At 38.7% G+C, this 19,193-nt stretch overlaps 1 protein-coding gene across 1 annotated transcript in view; it reads left to right on the forward strand.

The window, feature by feature from the left end:
- LOC124710724 (carnitine O-palmitoyltransferase 1, liver isoform-like) overlaps window positions 1–19,193 on the forward strand; it is a 210,599-nt gene that overhangs the window by 131,525 nt on the left and 59,881 nt on the right. The window contains exons 7-9 of the mRNA XM_047240949.1: window positions 2,234–2,433; window positions 14,836–15,040; window positions 16,845–16,952. Coding sequence (XP_047096905.1) covers window positions 2,234–2,433; window positions 14,836–15,040; window positions 16,845–16,952 — 513 coding nt within the window. The remainder of the gene's footprint in view (window positions 1–2,233; window positions 2,434–14,835; window positions 15,041–16,844; window positions 16,953–19,193) is intronic.

A 19,193-nucleotide genomic window follows, 5' to 3' on the forward strand; every position in this document is an offset into this window, starting at 1 on the left:
TTGTGAGCTGACAGTTGTTGGGTCAGTCTTAAAGGGGTATTTCTGGAGTGGAGTCATGTTCTTTCCAAAGTTGGGACATCTTCATGGATAGAAAGTAGGGGGTTGTTCATTATTTTTGTGTATTTCTTCATCAGAGCTTCCTGTCTTCGTAGGGAGGGTGGAGCTATATGACTAAGTGTTGGAAGCCAAATTAGTGGGGGGTAGTCTTTATGCATCCAGTTATGGTTCTCATAGCAGTGTTGAGCTGGGTGTCCACCTTATTTATATGCTTGCTGGTTAACCATCCTGGTGCACAGTACTCGACTGCAGAGTACACTAAGGTGAGTTCAGAGGTTCATAGTGTGCCTGCTGCTGCTCCCCAGTTAGTGCTGCAGAGCCTCTGAATGAGGTTGTTCCATGAGCTTATTTTATTGGACACATTTTCCAGGTGCCTTTTGAAGGATAATGTCCTATCTAAAGTGACCCCCATGTACTTTGGATATGGCTGATATCGTAGTTGACTGTTATTCATATGAACCTTCAGCTCATATCCCGCCATTCTGTTGTTCAAATGAAGACAGCTGACTTCAGTCTTGGTGGGATTTGATATTAGCCTCCATTTGGTGAAATACTCATGCATTTTGTTTAGGCCAGTTGTGAGGATGTTTTCATTGTCTTCAAACTGATTGCTTTGGATAGCTAGGGCCATATCATCAGCATAGCTGAACTTCCTTGAGGTGGTTTCAGGCGGGTCAGAGATGTAAAGATTAAAGAGCATTGGTGCTAAAACTGATCCTTGAGGCAGTCCACTGTTCAGTTTCCTCTGTTTGCTTATGTCATTACCCTGTATCACCTGGAAGTATCTATCCAAAAGCATGTTGTTGATAAGTCTCAGTGTCATACAGCAGGGGATTACTTTTATCAGTTTGTGTAGAAGTCCTTCCTTCCATTCAGTGTCATAGGCAGCTGTTAGGTCTATGAAAGCTAGCGCAGTCTTTATTTGTGTTTGAAAACCTGCTTCAATATATGTCATTAGGCTTAGAACCTGGTCTGTGCAGCTCCTATTGGGTCTGAAATCTGCCTGCTCTAGTGGGATGACTTCTAGGATTCGTGGGCCCAGCCTGTTGACGAGTAACCAGTCCAGGAGTTTGTAACAGCAGCTGAGAAGAGCGATAGGGTGGTAACTTTCGGCTTTATCTGATGGTTTGTTTGGTTTCAGCACAGCAATTATTTTAGTAATTTTAAAAGCTTTTGGCAGGCAGCCCAATGTTAGTATGCGTGAGTAAAACTTGGTCAGCCATTTCTTCGTTTCCTTCCCACATCGAGTCAGGAATTCAGGGTGCATTCCATCATAACCAGGTGCCTTACCCGTTTTAACATCACTGAGAGCAGCTTCTAGCTCTTCAGTTGTGAAGCTCCGAGAGTACTCAGTTTCTTGAGGAGTTGTTCGCTGTATGTTTCTGTATTCCCTTTTTACTTTTTGTGTGTGGTGTTTGTCTAGTGGTGCTCTAGATAGAGATACAATTCGACTTGCTATCTGGCCTGGTAGCACTGTACGAGCTACTTTGATTGGTGGTTTACTTTCCCCCAGCTTCTTTAGTAAGCTCCAAGCTTTTGTGCTTGACTTCTTAAAATCCATTTCAGCAGTTGTCTTAATCCATCTATTTCTTCAAGCCTCATCCAGTGCCTGTAGCAGTTCATTGACTACGTTTGTATCACCATGTTTTACGTATGTCTCAAAAAGTTTCTCACAATCTTTGTTCCAGCCCAGAATGTATTCCTTGTGGTACCCACATGCGATACACTTTTTAGCTTTTGCAGTCACTGCACCAACAAATCTGTTGTAATTTTTAGGTGTTGCTGGGATCCATCTTACAGGATCCAGTGGAATAAAATGCATAAAAGACCTTGGTATTCGACCTATAGCTGCTGTTATTTCCATTATTTTATGCTGGTTACTTGCATTTAAATGTTGACTTATAGTATTTTAGTGATATGTGTATACATAGTGCCACATGATAAATAATAAGAATTATAAATACGTCAGATATTTGCTGTATGAAATTATCTTTCATTTAGATAATTTTTGCCTCAAATGCAAGGTGTTCTTTGGAATATTTTATAATAATTTGTTATTGATGATAATACACCATCTAAAGTGGTTGTTTTGAGTAAATATGTAAATGCACTGATAATGATTCTTATATCTCAGTCCATATTGGTTATTTTAGTGTATATATTTTAAATTTTACAGATAATTATACAAGGCCTAATTCCTCTCTGTTCATGGCAGTACAGTAGAATTTTCAATACAACTAGGATTCCTGGTGATGAAGCTGATGTAACTATGCACTACAAAGACTCAGATCATATTGTAGTTTATCACAAGGGACGTTACTTCAAAGTTATTGTTTGTTATCATGGCAGAATTTTAAAATCATGTGAAATAGAACAGTAAGTATCATGTATCTTATTATTTTCCTCATGCTTTTTAATGTATTAGTTTCCAAACTAATGTGTTTCAGTAAATCAATTCTTTTAAACAACTTCTATAAGCTCTTGTGAAAATGTTAGAGAAAAAATCATGGCAGTTACTAAGTAAGATGGAAGAGAAGCTATTATAACTTTCTTTACCAATGTAATTGATTCACCTTTGCATTTGTGAGAGGAGCAATACAGTAGTTAAGCTTAAAGCTTTAAGCAAAGTATAGTCTCAAAAAAGGGTGTAAATTCTGTCAGTTACATTTGCAAGCATTTCTGGAAAGTGAACTAAATAGATAACGGGTTAGTTAACTAGTTTCATGTTCCAGGGATCATTTGCAAGATAAATCATAATGATGTGGAATGAGTCATTTTGTAATAGAATAACAAGTTTATTTGTAAATATGGTTACATACTTATCATTTTTTAAAGAATGTACAGATGTGAGTTAATAATTCCTACCCATCAGCTTTTGTACATTACAATAATAGAAATTCTCCATTGGAATAGTAGTGGTCAAGAGAAACTTTTTCAGTTGACAAATTTTAGTTTGTCATCTATCAGAGAGGTTATATCATTGAGAAAGTGATCAAAATTTGTTTGCTGAATTGTGCACCCCTTTTTGTGCTAAATACACCCAGAATGTGGATTAATGAATGCCTTTTTTTTCTTCTGATTTTTATAACTAAGTACATCATTGTTTCTTTTAAACTCAGTGAATTATATGCAACAAACTTCACAATATATACTGTAAAGCAATAGTCAGAGTGCCTAGCACCTTAAGCAGGTGTCTACAAGATGATGGTGGGTGAGTACCACATGTTATTGCTAAAGCATGTTTTTGAGCAACAAACATTTTTTTGCTAAAGATGAGTTAGCCCAGAACATTATTGTATGAGACATTATTGAATATGCAAAATATGTCAACTTACTCATTTATCTCTCCCCAAAATTTGCAAAGATGCCATGTACAAATGAAGCTAAAATAAGTTCTTTTGTTGTTGTTGTTGTGGTCTTCACTCCTGAGACTGGTTTGATGCAGCTCTCCATGCTACTCTATCCTGTGCAAGCTTTTTCATCTCCCAGTACCTACTGCAACCTACATCCTTCTGAATCTGCTTAGTGTATTCATCTCTTGGTCTCCCTCTACGATTTTTACCCTCCATGCTGCCCTCCAATACTAAATTGGTGATCCCTTGATGCCTCAGAACATGTCCTACCAACCGATCCCTTCTTCTGGTCAAGTTGTGCCACAAACTTCTCTTCTCCCCAATCCTATTCAATACTTCCTCATTAGTTATGTGATCTACCCATCTAATCTTCAGCATTCTTCTGTAGCACCACATTTCGAAAGCTTCTATTCTCTTCTTGTCCAAACTATTTATCGTCCATGTTTCACTTCCATACATGGCTACACTCCATACGAATACTTTCAGAAATGACTTCCTGACACTTAAATCAATACTGGATGTTAACAAATTTCTCTTCTTCAGAAACGCTTTCCTTGCCATAGCCAGCCTACATTTTATATCCTCTCTACTTCGACCATCATCAGTTATTTTGCTCCCCAAATAGCAAAACTCCTTTACTACTTTAAGTGTCTCATTTCCTAATCTAATTCCCCCAGCATCACCCGACTTAATTTGACTACATTTCATTATCCTTGTTTTGCTTTTGTTGATGTTCCTCTTATATCCTCCTTTCAAGACACTGTCCATTCCATTCAACTGCTCTTCCAAGTCCTTTGCTGTCTCTGACAGAATTACAATGTCATCGGCGAACCTCAAAATTTTTATTTCTTCTCCATGAATTTTAATACCTACTCCGAATTTTTCTTTTGTTTCCTTTACTGCTTGCTCAATATACAGATTGAACAACATCGGGGAGAGGCTACAACCCTGTCTTACTCCCTTCCCAACCACTGCTTCCCTTTCATGTCCCTCGACTCTTATAACTGCCATCTGGTTTCTGTACAAATTGTAAATAGCCTTTCGCTCCCTGTATTTTACCCCTGCGACCTTTAGAATTTGAAAGAGAGTATTCCAGTCAACATTGTCAAAAGCTTTCTCTAAGTCTACAAATGCTAGAAACGTAGGTTTGCCTTTCCTTAATCTTTCTTCTAATATAAGTCGTAAGGTCAGTATTGCCTCACGTGTTCCAGTGTTTCTACGGAATCCAAACTGATCTTCCCCGAGGTTGGCTTCTACTAGTTTTTCCATTCGTCTGTAAAGAATTCGTGTTAGTATTTTGCAGCTGTGACTTATTAAGCTAATAGTTCGGTAATTTTCACATCTGTCAACACCTGCTTTCTTTGGGATTGGAATTATTATATTCTTCTTGAAGTCTGAGGGTATTTCGCCTGTTTCATACATCTTGCTCACCAGATGGTAGAGTTTTGTCAGGACTGGCTCTCCCACGGCCATCAGTAGTTCCAATGGAATATTGTCTACTCCGGGGGCCTTGTTTCGACTCAGGTCTTTCAGTGCTCTGTCAAACTCTTCACGCAGTATCATATCTCCCATTTCATCTTCATCTACATCCTCTTCCATTTCCATAATATTGTCCTCAAGTACATCGCCCTTGTATAGACCCTCTATATACTCCTTCCATCTTTCTGCTTTCCCTTCTTTGCTTAGAACTGGGTTTCCATCTGAGCTCTTGATATTCATACAAGTCGTTCTCTTATCTCCAAAGGTCTCTTTAATTTTCCTGTAGGCGGTATCTATCTTACCCCTAGTGAGATAGGCCTCTACATCCTTACATTTGTCCTCTAGCCATCCCTGCTTAGCCATTTTGCACTTCCTGTCGATCTCATTTTTGAAACGTTTGTATTCCTTTTTGCCTGTTTCACTTACTGCATTTTTATATTTTCTCCTTTCATCAATTAAATTCAGTATTTCTTCTGTTACCCAAGGATTTCTACTAGCCCTCGTCTTTTTACCTACTTGATCCTCTGCTGCCTTCACTACTTCATCCCTCAAAGCTACCCATTCTTCTTCTACTGTATTTATTTCCCCCATTCCTGTCAATTGCTCCCTTATGCTCTCCCTGAATCTCTGTACAACCTCTGGTTCTTTTAGTTTATCCAGGTCCCATCTCCTTAAATTCCCACCTTTTTGCAGTTTCTTCAGTTTTAATCTACAGGTCATAACCAATAGATTGTGGTCAGAGTCCACATCTGCCCCTGGAAATGTCTTACAATTTAAAACCTGGTTCCTAAATCTCTGTCTTACCATTATATAATCTATCTGATACCTTTTAGTATCTCCAGGGTTCTTCCATGTATACAACCTTCTTTCATGATTCTTAAACCAAGTGTTAGTTATGATTATGTTGTGCTCTGTGCAAAATTCTACCAGGCGGCTTCCTCTTTCATTTCTGTCCCCCAATCCATATTCACCTACTATGTTTCCTTCTCTCCCATTTCCTACACTCGAATTCCAGTCACCCATGACTATTTAAATTTTCATCTCCCTTCACAATCTGAATAATTTCTTTTATTTCATCATACATTTCTTCAATTTCTTCGTCATCTGCAGAGCTAGTTGGCATATAAACTTGTACTACTGTAGTAGGCGTGGGCTTCGTATCTATCTTGGCCACAATAATGCGTTCACTATGCTGTTTGTAGTAGCTTACCCGCATTCCTATTTTCCTATTCATTATTAAACCTACTCCTGCATTACCCCTATTTGATTTTGTGTTTATAACCCTGTAGTCACCTGACCAGAAGTCTTGTTCCTCCTGCCACCGAACTTCACTAATTCCCACTATATCTAACTTCAACCTATCTATTTCCCTTTTTAAATTTTCTAACCTACCTGCCCGATTAAGGGATCTGACATTCCACACTCCGATCCGTAGAACGCCAGTTTTCTTTCTCCTGATAACGACATCCTCTTGAGTAGTCCCCGCCCGGAGATCCGAATGGGGGACTATTTTACCTCCGGAATATTTTACCCAAGAGGACGCCATCATCATGTAATCATACAGTAAAGCTGCATGCCCTCGGGAAAAATTACGGCTGTAGTTTCCCCTTGCTTTCAGCCGTTCGCAGTACCAGCACAGCAAGGCCGTTTTGGTTATTGTTACAAGGCCAGATCAGTCAATCATCCAGACTGTTGCCCTTGCAACTACTGAAAAGGCTGCTGCCCCTCTTCAGGAACCACACGTTTGTCTGGCCTCTCAACAGATACCCCTCCGTTGTGGTTGCACCTACGGTACGGCTATCTGTATCGCTGAGGCACGCAAGCCTCCCCACCAACGGCAAGGTCCATGGTTCATGGGGGGAAGTTCTTTTAAGAGTTCCAAAATGTGCTTTTTCCAGTCTAAATTCTAATCAGTATAGATGCCTAAAATTTTTGAAGTTTCCACCCTCCTCATTATTTCCTTGCCATGTGTAGACATTTTCCATTGGTGTAGTATCTCTAGATGGGCAGAACTGAATATGTTGTGTCTTTCTGAAACTGAGAGTGATACCATTTGCAGAAGACCAGTCAATGATATCTTTAAGAAGATTGTTTATCAGTTCTTCTGTTGCTGAATGTATGTTTGTTTGGATTGATTATGATACTAGTGTGGCAGTTGAGTACATGTGGATACAACATAAATGAGGTACGACATTGTATGGAAGACTTAGTGTGAAATACTGAAGGGAAGATGAGAATGGTGTCGGTGACTGTGGAAGCAGTTAGTTAGTTACTTTCATGCCCCGTGGGTCATTTTGCACAATAAATTGCCATGATGTGGAATGAATCATTTGACATTCATACTGCAAATTAATTCATATTTCTATTTGTACTCTACACATCACCATATAATTACGTACCCCTGCCCCTGAAATGAAAACAAGATACACAGACTGAGTTAGCAATTCCTACCCATCACCTTTTACATACTACAAACATAGAAATTCTTCTACAGAATTGAAGGAGTTGTCAAGGAGAAACTTTTTCAGTTTATTTTCAAATTTTACCTTGCTGCCTGTTAGACATTTTGTGTCACTGGGTAAGTGGTTAAATTTTTTTGTTGCAGCATTGTGCACCCCTTTCTGTGCTGAAGACAACCTTAATGTTAAGTTATGAATGTCATTTTTTCTTCTATTATTGTAATTATGCACCTCATTGTTCCTTTTGAACTGTAGTGGATTATTTACAACAAACTTCATGAGGGAATAAATATACTGTGAAACAGTAGTCAGTATGCCCAACTCCTTAGACAGATGTCTACAATATGATCGCGGGTGAGCACCACATATTATTCTTACCGAATGTTTTTGAGCAATGAAGACCTTCTTTCTTAAAGGTGACTTACCTCAGAATATTATTCCATATGGCATTACTGAATGAAAATAAGCAGAAAATGTCAACTGACTGATTTCTCTCCCCCCAAAATTTGCTATGATTCGAAGTGCAAATGTGGCTGAACTAAATTGTTTTAGGAGTTCAAAAATGTCTCTATGCATTATTTCATCACCATGTGTTACACTTATCACTGGTGCAGTACCCCTAGAGGTGCAGAACTGAATATGACATGTCTTTGTCAAATTCAGGGTGAGACCATTCACAGAAAACCAGTCAATGATACTTTTAAGAACTTTGTTCACCATTTCTTCAATTTTTGTGTGTATACTGGGAATGATTACGATACTGGTGTCATCTGCAAAAAGAACTAATTCTGCTTGTTGCACATTAGATGGTAGATCATTTACATATATGAGAAACAGTAATACACCTAAGATTGAGCCTTGTGGAATCTCATACATGATTTCTCCCCAGTCAGAATTATGTCTCTGGATTCTGTTGGTTGAGTTACTACTAAGTACAACTTTCTGCCTTCTTTTGGTTAGATATGACATGATCCATTGGTTGGCTATACCATCAGTCTGAAATATGGTATCCCGGCTGAGCCCCCAGTTGAAATATGGTATCCCAGCTGAGACAGAAAGTTGAAATATGCTCACTATTTTTTATTTACTTAAATTTGGCATATTTCATGGCAGTACCTTTTCCATTAGATGATTACAAGGCGATATTGGTCTTGGCTTCAGTTGTCTAGTGGAAGTATGATTCCACAATTGCAGTTCTGTCGGCTGCAGAAATGACCTTGTTCAATGTGTTTGCCTCATTTTTGGTGCTTCAAATACCATTTCTTCGAATGTGGTTTCTTCTTAAAGTTTATATAAAAAAAATAGTAACATAATTCAAAATTATTTATGACGGTGACCGGCACATTGTTCTACCGTCAACACACAGCACGAGATCACTGCCGACTGAGTATAGTCAAAGACGACTCCAGCGTCAAAGACATTTTACACAACACACAAGCTTCCACTTGTAATCAGTCTCTTTGCTATTCTTCGACACATTTACTAATAGTAATCAATATGCTTTCGCTCTCAAAAATATAAGTAAATTAACATAAGATGAGGCAAATTATAATAAAAAAATTCTGACAAAAAAAATATAAGAAAACATTTACAATTTGGTATCGACAAATCCGGTAGAAAATAACACATCTCCCAGATCCATTACAAGTCCCATAAAACTTCAATTTATCTAGGAATATACTAGGATTCACGCAATCAAATGCCTTGAATAGGTCACAGAAAATACCTACTGGTGCTATTTTGTTATTTAATGCTTGTAATATCTGGTGTGTGGCCGTGTAATGGCATTCTTAGTAGAGCAACCATTCTAAAATCCAAACTGTGATTTGCTGAGGATATTATTGTTGCAAGGTAAGATACTATTCTAGAATACATCACCTTCTCAAAAAGTTTGGAAAATGATGTCAGCTGTGAAATATATTGATAGTTACTGACCTCTCTCTTATCACCTTTATTAAAGAGGGGCTTAACAACAGCATATTTTAGTCTCTCTGGAAAAATGCCTTGATTTAGTAATGCATTACATATTTTGGATAATACCGGACTTATTATATGGGAACAAATCTTTAGTGCTCTATTGGAAACACCATCAAAACCAGAAGAGCTTTTATTCTTGAGAGAATGTATGACCCTCTTAATTTCAGAAGTAGAAGTTGGTGGTACATTTATATAATGTAATTTTATGAGAGTTACTTCTTCAACATATTGCTGTGATGTTTATCTTGAACTGTTGGTCCCTATGCTTTCTACTATGTTTAAGAAATGATTATTAAATACATTTGCTACCTGTGACTTGTCATTTATAACCCTTCCATTCAATTATATATAATGTTATCATCTTCTATGATTGGTTGTCCTGTCTCTTGCTTCATTATATAACATATTGCCTTAGCTCTGTTGTCTGATGTACTGATTTCTGACATTATGTGCATGTTTCTTGATTTTTTAATAACCTTTCTTAGTAATTTTGAGTAGTTTTTGTAATGTGCAACTACTGCAGGGTCTCTACTTGTTCTTGCCAAAAGATACATTTCCCTTTTCTTTTCACTAGGTACTTTAACCCACTTAGTAATGCATGGTTTTTTATACAGCTGTTTAATGTTCCTTCTGATTAGCCTATGTGGAAATCTATTTTCAAATACTGAAATGAATTTATCATGAAATAGATTAAATTTTATATTGGCACTTGGTTCTTTATAAATTTAACCCTAGGTTGTTTCTTGTAAACTAATCTTAAAAACATTTGCCCTGTAGTCATTAATGATTCTAACTGACTTCGACTGAGGTGTATCCACACTGTTAGGCACTATGTCATTCATATTGATGAACTGTGCATCATGATCAGAGAGAGCATTTGTTACTGGGTGAACAGTTATTTTCTTGCTTTGGGCTTCATCAAAGAAAACATTATCAGTTAGGGACCTATTTTCTTCTTTCCATCCGTGTTGGAAAGTTAACTACTGAGAGCAAATTGTAGGATCCAAATACAATTTCCAGATAATTTTTTCTAACAGAATCCTTTAGAAAATCTACATTGTAGTCAACACAGACTATTAACTGCTTGCTGATGTCTGACAGGTGGCACAGTAAGAAATCCAGGTTCTTCATAAATAAATCAAAACTTCCCAGTGGGGATCTGTATACTGTTACAATTAAAAGTGAACTGTTTTTCAGCATTAATTCACACGAGCTCACTTCTGTGTGCTGATCACTACAAAATCTACTTGTGTCAGTGATTTTGAACTTGTCTTCTGTCTTAATATATGCAACAACTCCTCCTTTTTCCATATTAGTTCTGCATGAGTAAGCTGCTAGACTGTAATCTTTTATACATAACTTATCTAACCCTGTGGTTATCTGGTGCTCAGACAGGCACATGATGTCTATGTCTCCCTCTAGATTTTGCAAGCAAGCAAGAAGCTCTGCTACTGTATTACTTAATCCATTAATATTTTGGTGGAATAAGCTAACCTCACTTTTCTGTGCATTCTTATGGGGCTTTTATGTTATAGTGACTTCTTTTGAAACAGGATGCCACAAAACTTGATTCTAACCAAAAAAAGGTGCCCCACTGACACCAGTAACCACAGGGATCTTGCATTGTATGGTGGTCTCCCCCCCCCCCCCCCCCCCCCCCCCCCCCTCTTCCTGTACATTTACTCCAAGAAGTTCAGCCAACCTGTCTTACCCTCTCCTATTCAGATACAGACCACGTCTAGTATAGCCCCATCTCCCAATTGTAGCAACGGGCACTGCACTCGTATAAGAATTCATTTCAGTCAGCAGTAACCTGCTCAACTTGGAGTTAACATGACTCACAGCAGTATTAACTCATGGCTGGTCACGGCACTGCAGGACCTCCATGAAACTCACATTTGTGTGTGTAGTAGGTACATGATTGGTTGCACCAGGGCTGGTACGTTCATGAGACACAAGTAAGCCATTTATAGAAGAGATGTTGCATAGATGCACATGTTCAGTCATGCCATGGCTCACACCTTTGCAAGACATGACAGTACCATCTCTCAATGTGATGATGTGCAGATGAGCATGACTGGTCGTGCCATAGTTGGAACTTTTGCAAGACATGGCTGGACCATTTCTTGAAGTCACAGTGGATGTGGTATGAGTGTTGAGTATGTGGTGTCATGGTAGTTGACATGGCAAGTGTCTGGTGCATCAACAAAGGATGTCAGTGGTAGGACTGAAGAGATGAGGGCTGGCTGTTGGTGGCAAATGTTGGCATGCCAGGGAGACTTTGATCTGATGAAAGTGATGGCATATGTTAAGTGCAGTGTGAGTGATGTGAGTCACTAATTTATTAGCCGGGGTGAACTTCGAAGAATGTGGGCAGTGCGGTGGACATCGGTGGTGGATTGGGACCTGTGAGAAGGCAGGAAGGATAATTACTGATCCATTTCAGGTTATGGTTGACATTGGTTTACACAGAGATGTCATCACATAGAGTCTGGCATTGCTATGGTGATCTCATATTGGGAAGAGTTGCTGAAGTTGTCAGTGGCAGTTGAGGGTGAACTACACAGTTGAAAGTGGCAAATTCTGGGTGTGGCATTGTAGAGCACAGTCAGTATGTGTAGATGTGTTGAAGTCGATTGTGAAACAAGGTGGATGTAACCAGTGGGTGTGATGTTGTCATGTGAGGATCAGCAGTGGGCAATGTTTGAGCTGAGTGGCAGTGAGTGGTATGCAAGAGATGTGGTATGCGAGAGATGTAGTGACTATGTGCTGTACAGCTTGAGGTGTGTTCCTGGTGATGCCAGGGGTGGGGCAGCCTGGTGGTGAGGTAAAATGCTTTGTACCAATGTGTGTGTTTCATTGTGTGTCCAGGATTGTTGACAACACAGATGCTGGTTGGAGCAGGGAGTGGGAATGATTGGACATTGGGTGTTCATGACTGGTCGGTGGGACTGGTGTCATGCCTGATGCAGCAGTCCGTGTCAAAGTACAGGAGTGCAGCATGTTGTACAGCCACCATGTCATTGAAGTGGTTATGAATTCCATCCATAGGCCCGGTTGTATAATGTGCTTAACAGAGAATATCTATATGAGGTGTCGGGACGATAATAGTTGTAGGGTGCAGATCATGGGTCAGTGCACTGTGATCAGCGAGCTGGAAGCTTTGTGCAATTGAAGTGCCATAGGTCCATCCATTATCAATGGCTGTCAAGTGGTAGTGAGTTAGGTCAAAATGTGGTTTGTTGGAGGTGATGAGGCAGGTTGTGTGATTGAAAATGCAGTGCTTGGAAGTGGGATGAGTGAAGATGGAAATCCCACAGTATACTCATTGGAGTCAAAGTCAATGAGAACATTGCATTCATGTGTGCAGTCAGAGCTGTGAAGACTGGTAGCAGTCAATGTCCATTGACTGAGAGAATATTTGCTGCTCTTTAGAGCATTTTGGTGACTAGAATAGTCTTCTTGGGTAGATGAATCTATTGGGGGCACTGTTGAGAAGTCAGCTGCTTCAACATGGACCTTGTAATGCATGAGGCATTTGTCATTGTGGCTGGAGCTTACTGTGCCAAGTGGTGGTGATGACATGTTGCCTGGTGGTGGTAGAAGTGGTTCTGCCTAGGTGTGGTGTGGTCATCGGCATTCTGCGCATACCCAATCTCAGTGTGCCCTATGGTGTTCTGTGCAGACTTGGTAGTGACTCAGGTGATGATTTTCTGCACAGGTGCAAGTGAGTACAGCATGGGTGGCAAGGAGGTGGGGGTTTGTTGATGTTGTGTGAAGGTTGCTGCACCAACAGGATGCAGTGATGTCAGAGTTGATAGCAGTGAGGCAAAGTTGGTCAGGCTTGGCCACTGCTTGGAAGTAAGCACACTGATGCTGCAGCATAAGACTTTCAACATTGTTGTCAACAATATAAATACATTGCCAGCATTTGATTGAATGTACTTGATGTAATTGTTCATTTGTGATGCCAATCATCACAAATTAGTTGTTGACAATTGCAGATCAAGCTTGAGGTTATTCCAGGTAAAAGTGAGTACGCTTCAGATTTTTCCATGGCATAATGAGAATGTTCAGAATCCAGGCAGCTGGCAGTATCAAAGGCAGGTCAAATAAATTCACATGTGGTGTGAAAGACATGGCATCTGTGGCAAATGAACATGACTCTGAGTAGGCTGAATGTTGCAGTTCTGCAGTTTCATGGTGTTTTTGCTAGATGAGAACAGTGATGAGATTCCACAGCAAATTGTTTGTTGCTCTCGATTGTTTGGCTCCACAGTCATAAGTTGAAGCATTGTACTGGAGCATATCACTTGTACAATTGTTCACTGTAGGTGATTGAAGCATTGGTTTAGAAACACTGCACTATCCACAACAGGAACTGTTGACATGGCATGTGAATTTTGGCACATGGAGGTTACTTGCAGATCATATTGTCATAGTGTAGAAACTATATCAGCATGAAAATTACGTCATATGTGGTTGTTGCAAATTGTCAAGATCACCAGTCTGGAAGTAGAGTATGATGTGGATAGGATATAAATGAGGTATGACATGGTACAGTAGACTTGCACTTTATTGGACAAATATATAAACAGCTAAAAGACACACAACTGTTCACCATGGATGTCAAGAATGAAATGAAGCCTCTGGTCAAGTCACAGGTATTCTACTCATATCATATAAGCAATGGATGTTGTAGTGGATGTCTCCACACTAATGTCATCTGCAAAATAAATTAACCCTGCTTATTGCCTATTACAAGGAAGATAATTTATGTATATGAGGAACAACGACAGACCTAAGATTGAGCCTAACCCCAAATGTGAATTCTCCCCACAGAGGAATCTCCCATGATTACACTGGTTGAATTACTAACTAACTTCCTGCATTCTTTTTGGTAGATATGACACTATCCATTGGGTGGCTGTACCATCAATTTCACAAAATCTCAGTGTAGCTAGGATAATGTGATTCACACAGTCAAATGCATTCAATATGCCAAAGAAAATACGAACTGGTGCTATTTTGCTGTATGAGACTGGGTTCCACCTGCTTTTGCAGTGCAAGTGCAATTATTTTTAATATTATTATCTTAACTGCAACAAGTTGTGAAGAATCTGTGTTCTGCAAAAACAGATGAAACTAAGTCCTATTATCTGTCTGCAAATGTGGACACTTTATAGAGCATCACAAACCATTGTGTGATCATTGTTAACAGATTATTTGCCTCATGAAGTAAGATTCTTGCCTACTTATTTAGATACTCTGGCTGTTCTCTTTGTTCCTATAAATAAGAATAATAAAGGCAGATCAATATTGCAGAGTTATGGCTGTGTTTTTCTTATTTCATTTTCCAGTTATTTTGTTAGACGTAAGCTCTAATAGGTAATTTGTGTTTGTTTTTAAAATACTGTTTCATAGATACCAAAGTGAAGTTTAAGTTTCTTTAAATACTGAAGTTGCTTACCTCATCTAAAGGCAATTTTAACTTCATATTGTTTATCTAGGCAGCTAATGCAGATACTGAATGACCAATCATCACCATCTGCTGGTGAAGAGAAACTTGCAGCATTGACTGCAGGAGACCGCACTCATTGGTCAAAAACCAGGAAGAGATATTTTTCTGATGGTGTGAACAAATGCTCCTTAGATACAATAGAAAAAGCAGCATTTGTTGTCTCCCTAGATGAAGAGCCTCTTGAATATGATAAGGTAAACTGACCATTACAAGTTTCTGTTATAAGTGACGCTCCTGTGTATTCTTGTATTCTGTTAGCTACTCTCTAACATTAAGGTACAAAAAAGTACAGAACATGGGTTTATATAGGTGCAAAAATATTGAAATGAGTAACAAATCAGATGACAGACCCACAAGTACAGTTAAGGACTACCATATTATTGATAATGCTAAACTGGGTACTCTTCATTGTAGTTTACTATTAATCCACAGTCCATGTAAACAACCATGTTACAACTCATGCGACATGACTTGTGCTTTCATGACCAGATTCCTTGAATTGAGTAGCTGAGGATTGTCATGGAGCATGTTATACAGGGTACCTCAGAAATACTCTTACAAGTTTCTAATACAAAACTAAAAAATAATGTATAAATAGTGTCTGAAATATATCACCCAGTGCATCTTGAACAATGTGATGGATATATACAGAAGGCCTATCAGGCAAAAATGACATGTGCTATTGTATTTGTGATGCCACATCTAGTACATACTCCTGAAGTTTCTTGTGAATAAAGATCTTGTAGACTGCAGCAATAAGATCTGCTGGAAGAACCTGTGGACTTATCAGACACCCACATACAATAGCATTTCATAGATTAATCTTAAGCTGCTATTAGTGTCTGGCTTGAAAATTACAATGAGGATTTTTGTCTGCTCACAAATGTTGGTTGTTCTGTCTCCTCCAAATTTTGCCCCATCTGCAAACAAGACTGAACATGTAAACAACTGGTCAGAGATTTGTATAACAAACCATTGTCAAAAGTTATGCTGTGGTTGGTGGTCAGCAAGTAACAGATGTTGTAAATACTGGATATGTTACATGTACAATAACTACCTATGAAATACTTTCCATATTATTAAATGGATCACATGATATCTTAATGTGTGTGTTGATAACTGGATTTTTCTACTGATGCATATGAGTGAATCTGGGTCTACCTCCATCCATACTTTTTGATATTATGGATTCTGTCTTAATAATTGGACAATGGTCTGGAAACTCATTCTTTTTACAGCAGTCCTGTTCACAGTCATTCCCATTTAATTGCTTTACGGAAATGTAATTTTTTGCATGTTTATGAATTGAATATGCTGCTATGGTTAAATGGAATATTTGTGAGGACACTAGTTACTACCAAGCATATGGAATGCTGAATAAAGTCTAAACTCAAATGCACAAACTTACCCCAAAACACATTGAAAATAAACTTTAATTAATAATTCCAAAACAAAGAATATTTTGTTTATTATGTTTATATGGACTTTTTCCTTGTTTTTATGTGAGGAATCTGCTCCTTAAAATTTGTGAAATTTTTTAATGGTTAAAAATCATAGTTCAATCACAGCTCTATGCTTATGTCAAAAATATGAAATTTTGCATCTTGATTATGGGGCTATTTTCAAGTAATTCCAAGAAGCTGTTACGTGGAACCATAGTTTCTAGCTTTAGAGAGTTCATAACAATTGTGGAACCCAAAGTAGAGAGCTTTTTGTAAAAATATTTTTTGATATATCTTGCAGTCTTGTAATCCCTCTGGCATGAACCTCCATCTTTCACTTTCATTCACAACTTTGACCTCTTGCCATTATCCTGCCTCCAACATTTGGATTGCAGTTCTCTCTCTCTCTCTCTCTCTCTCTCTCTCTCTCTCTCTCTCTCTCTCTCTCCCCCCCCCCCCCCCCCTTTTTTCTTTCTTTCCCTGTGTGTGTGTGTGTGTGTGTACTCTGAAATGATGTGCTGTGATTTTAATGTTACAAATTTTCATTACACTTCAGGAAGATCCCAGCAAACTTGACAAGTTTGCTTGCAGTCTACTTCATGGCAAAGGCTATGACCGTTGGTTTGACAAATCAATTACTCTTTGTGTTGGGAGTAACGGACATGTAAGTAGTCAGATTCATACGTTCTCAAACTTAATTTTATACATTAAAATGTCCTGTACTTAAACATCATGATAGATAAAACTGATGAGAATCTGATTGTAAATACAGGGTTTTTATAATTGAAGTTAAAGTTTCAAAACACTGTAGAAATAACACCACCAGTCAGAATCATGTCAAATGGCATTGGAATATTATTGGAGAAGGGGGAAAACGTATGGAAGAAGGAAAAAAAATGTTAACAATAGATGGCGCTGTATGTGTCTGAATACGTAAAACCTGTCATGTGCACAACCCATTGAGCTGGTATAAACACACCGGATACACAGTTTTTCCTCATTTCGTGTCTGCGACGTTTGCCATGACTGTCCCAATGCACGATCTTACTCTGCTTGTGAAGCTGAATTACAAGAATGATGACTGTGCACAGGCTGCTCTGCAGAAGTTCCAGACACTGAAAGGTTTGAAAAAAGACATTGGTCCAATGACTGCCATGCGTCTGGAGAAAATGATTCATAAATTTGAAAAGATGGGTTCTTTTGGTGTGCAACCTGGTAGAGGAAGGAAATGAATTGATTTGACATCAGTGGAAGCAGTGGCTACAGCAATGCAGGAGGAGCTGATTGGTGATGTGCAAACATGTAGTGCATGGAGAATTGCCCAAACATTGGACATATGCATGAACACGGTGCGTAAAATCATACAAAACATCCTTCTTTGCTATCCATTCAAAATTACGCATGTGCATGAGTTGCTTCCTGTTGACCTGCCAGTGAGAGACACACTTTAGAATTTCTTGTTTGCATGGAAGAGGACAGTGATTGGCCTTGGAAGATTTTGTGGAGAGATGAAGCCCACTTCCATCTGACAGGATGTCAATACACAGAATTGTCGAATATGGGCAACAGAAAATCCATACGCAAATAAACCAGTATCACTTCATCCTGAAAAGGTCACTGTGTGGTGTGGGTTTATGGTATCATTTATCATAGGGCCATATTTTTTCAAGGAGATGGATGCTTCCAATCTTGTTACCTGTACTATCACTGGTAAGTGCTATAAGTGTCTTTTGCACATTCGTGTCATTCCAGCTCTCCAACAGTGTGGATGGGATCATTTTTATGCGAGATGATGCACCTCTACACATTGCAAATCCAGTTAAGCAGCTGCTGAAGTGTCATTTTGGAAATGCTAGAATTATCAGCCACCATTCCCCTACAGCCTGGCTGTCTGATCACCTGATCTTAATACATGTGACTTCTGGCTGTGGGGCAATCTGGAAGTCATTGTGTTCAGTGTTCCAACTGCAAACTTCGCTGCATTGAAGCCATGCATTGCACAACACGTTCTGAACGTGAACCCTGAAACACTTTGATCAGTTGTGGAACACGCTGTTTCTCAATTTCAACTTGTTGCAGAAAATGGTTGACAGCATATTGAACATGTTTTGTGTCATTCAAATGGAAATTAATAATCCGATTTGATTCTGATTGATGCTTTTTATGTGGTTTTTGGCCTCAGCACAATTAAAACCAAATTTTTCCCATCCGATGTGATATGACCTTCCCGTGATGGATGGGTTATCACACCTGTACACCCATGCAGACAGAGTAGAACAGTTTGTTTAACATCAAACATAAACCCTAGGCATTGTTGTATGTTTCATTTGTCATTTTTAGTTGACCACTATTAAGTTATGATGTTTACAGCACCATCTATTGCTACATTTTGTAACTATTTGCTTTTCTTCTGCCATGCATTTTCCTCCTTCTCCGATAATATTCTGCTTTAATTTGACATCATTCTGATGGGTGGTGTTATTTCTACAGTGGTTTGAAAGTTTAACTTTAATTATAATCACCCTGTACTTGCCATAAAACAGATGTATTGTAAGAAAAGTGATTCTGTACTGAGTTTATTGTGTATAAGACGTATAAAATTTGTTGTGAGGCATTACGCTTAGTTTCAATGGCGGTGGTGAAAAGTTCTTGACTTTTGCTTAACCAGCTTAGCATTCTGTTATCTGTCTTAACTGCTACAGGCTTAATCTGAATTTGTCCGTGCCCCTCACAAAATCTTCACATTTCTCATCGTTTATACTCCAGTTAGATGGGTAGATCACATAACTAATGATGAGGTATTGAATAGAATTGGGGAGAAGAGAAGTTTGTGGCACAACTCGACAAGAAGAAGGGACTGGTTGGTAGGACATGTTATGAGGCATCAGGGGATCACAAACTTAGC

Source organism: Schistocerca piceifrons, chromosome 1, assembly GCF_021461385.2.
Source record: "Schistocerca piceifrons isolate TAMUIC-IGC-003096 chromosome 1, iqSchPice1.1, whole genome shotgun sequence".
NCBI lineage: Eukaryota > Metazoa > Arthropoda > Insecta > Orthoptera > Acrididae > Schistocerca > Schistocerca piceifrons.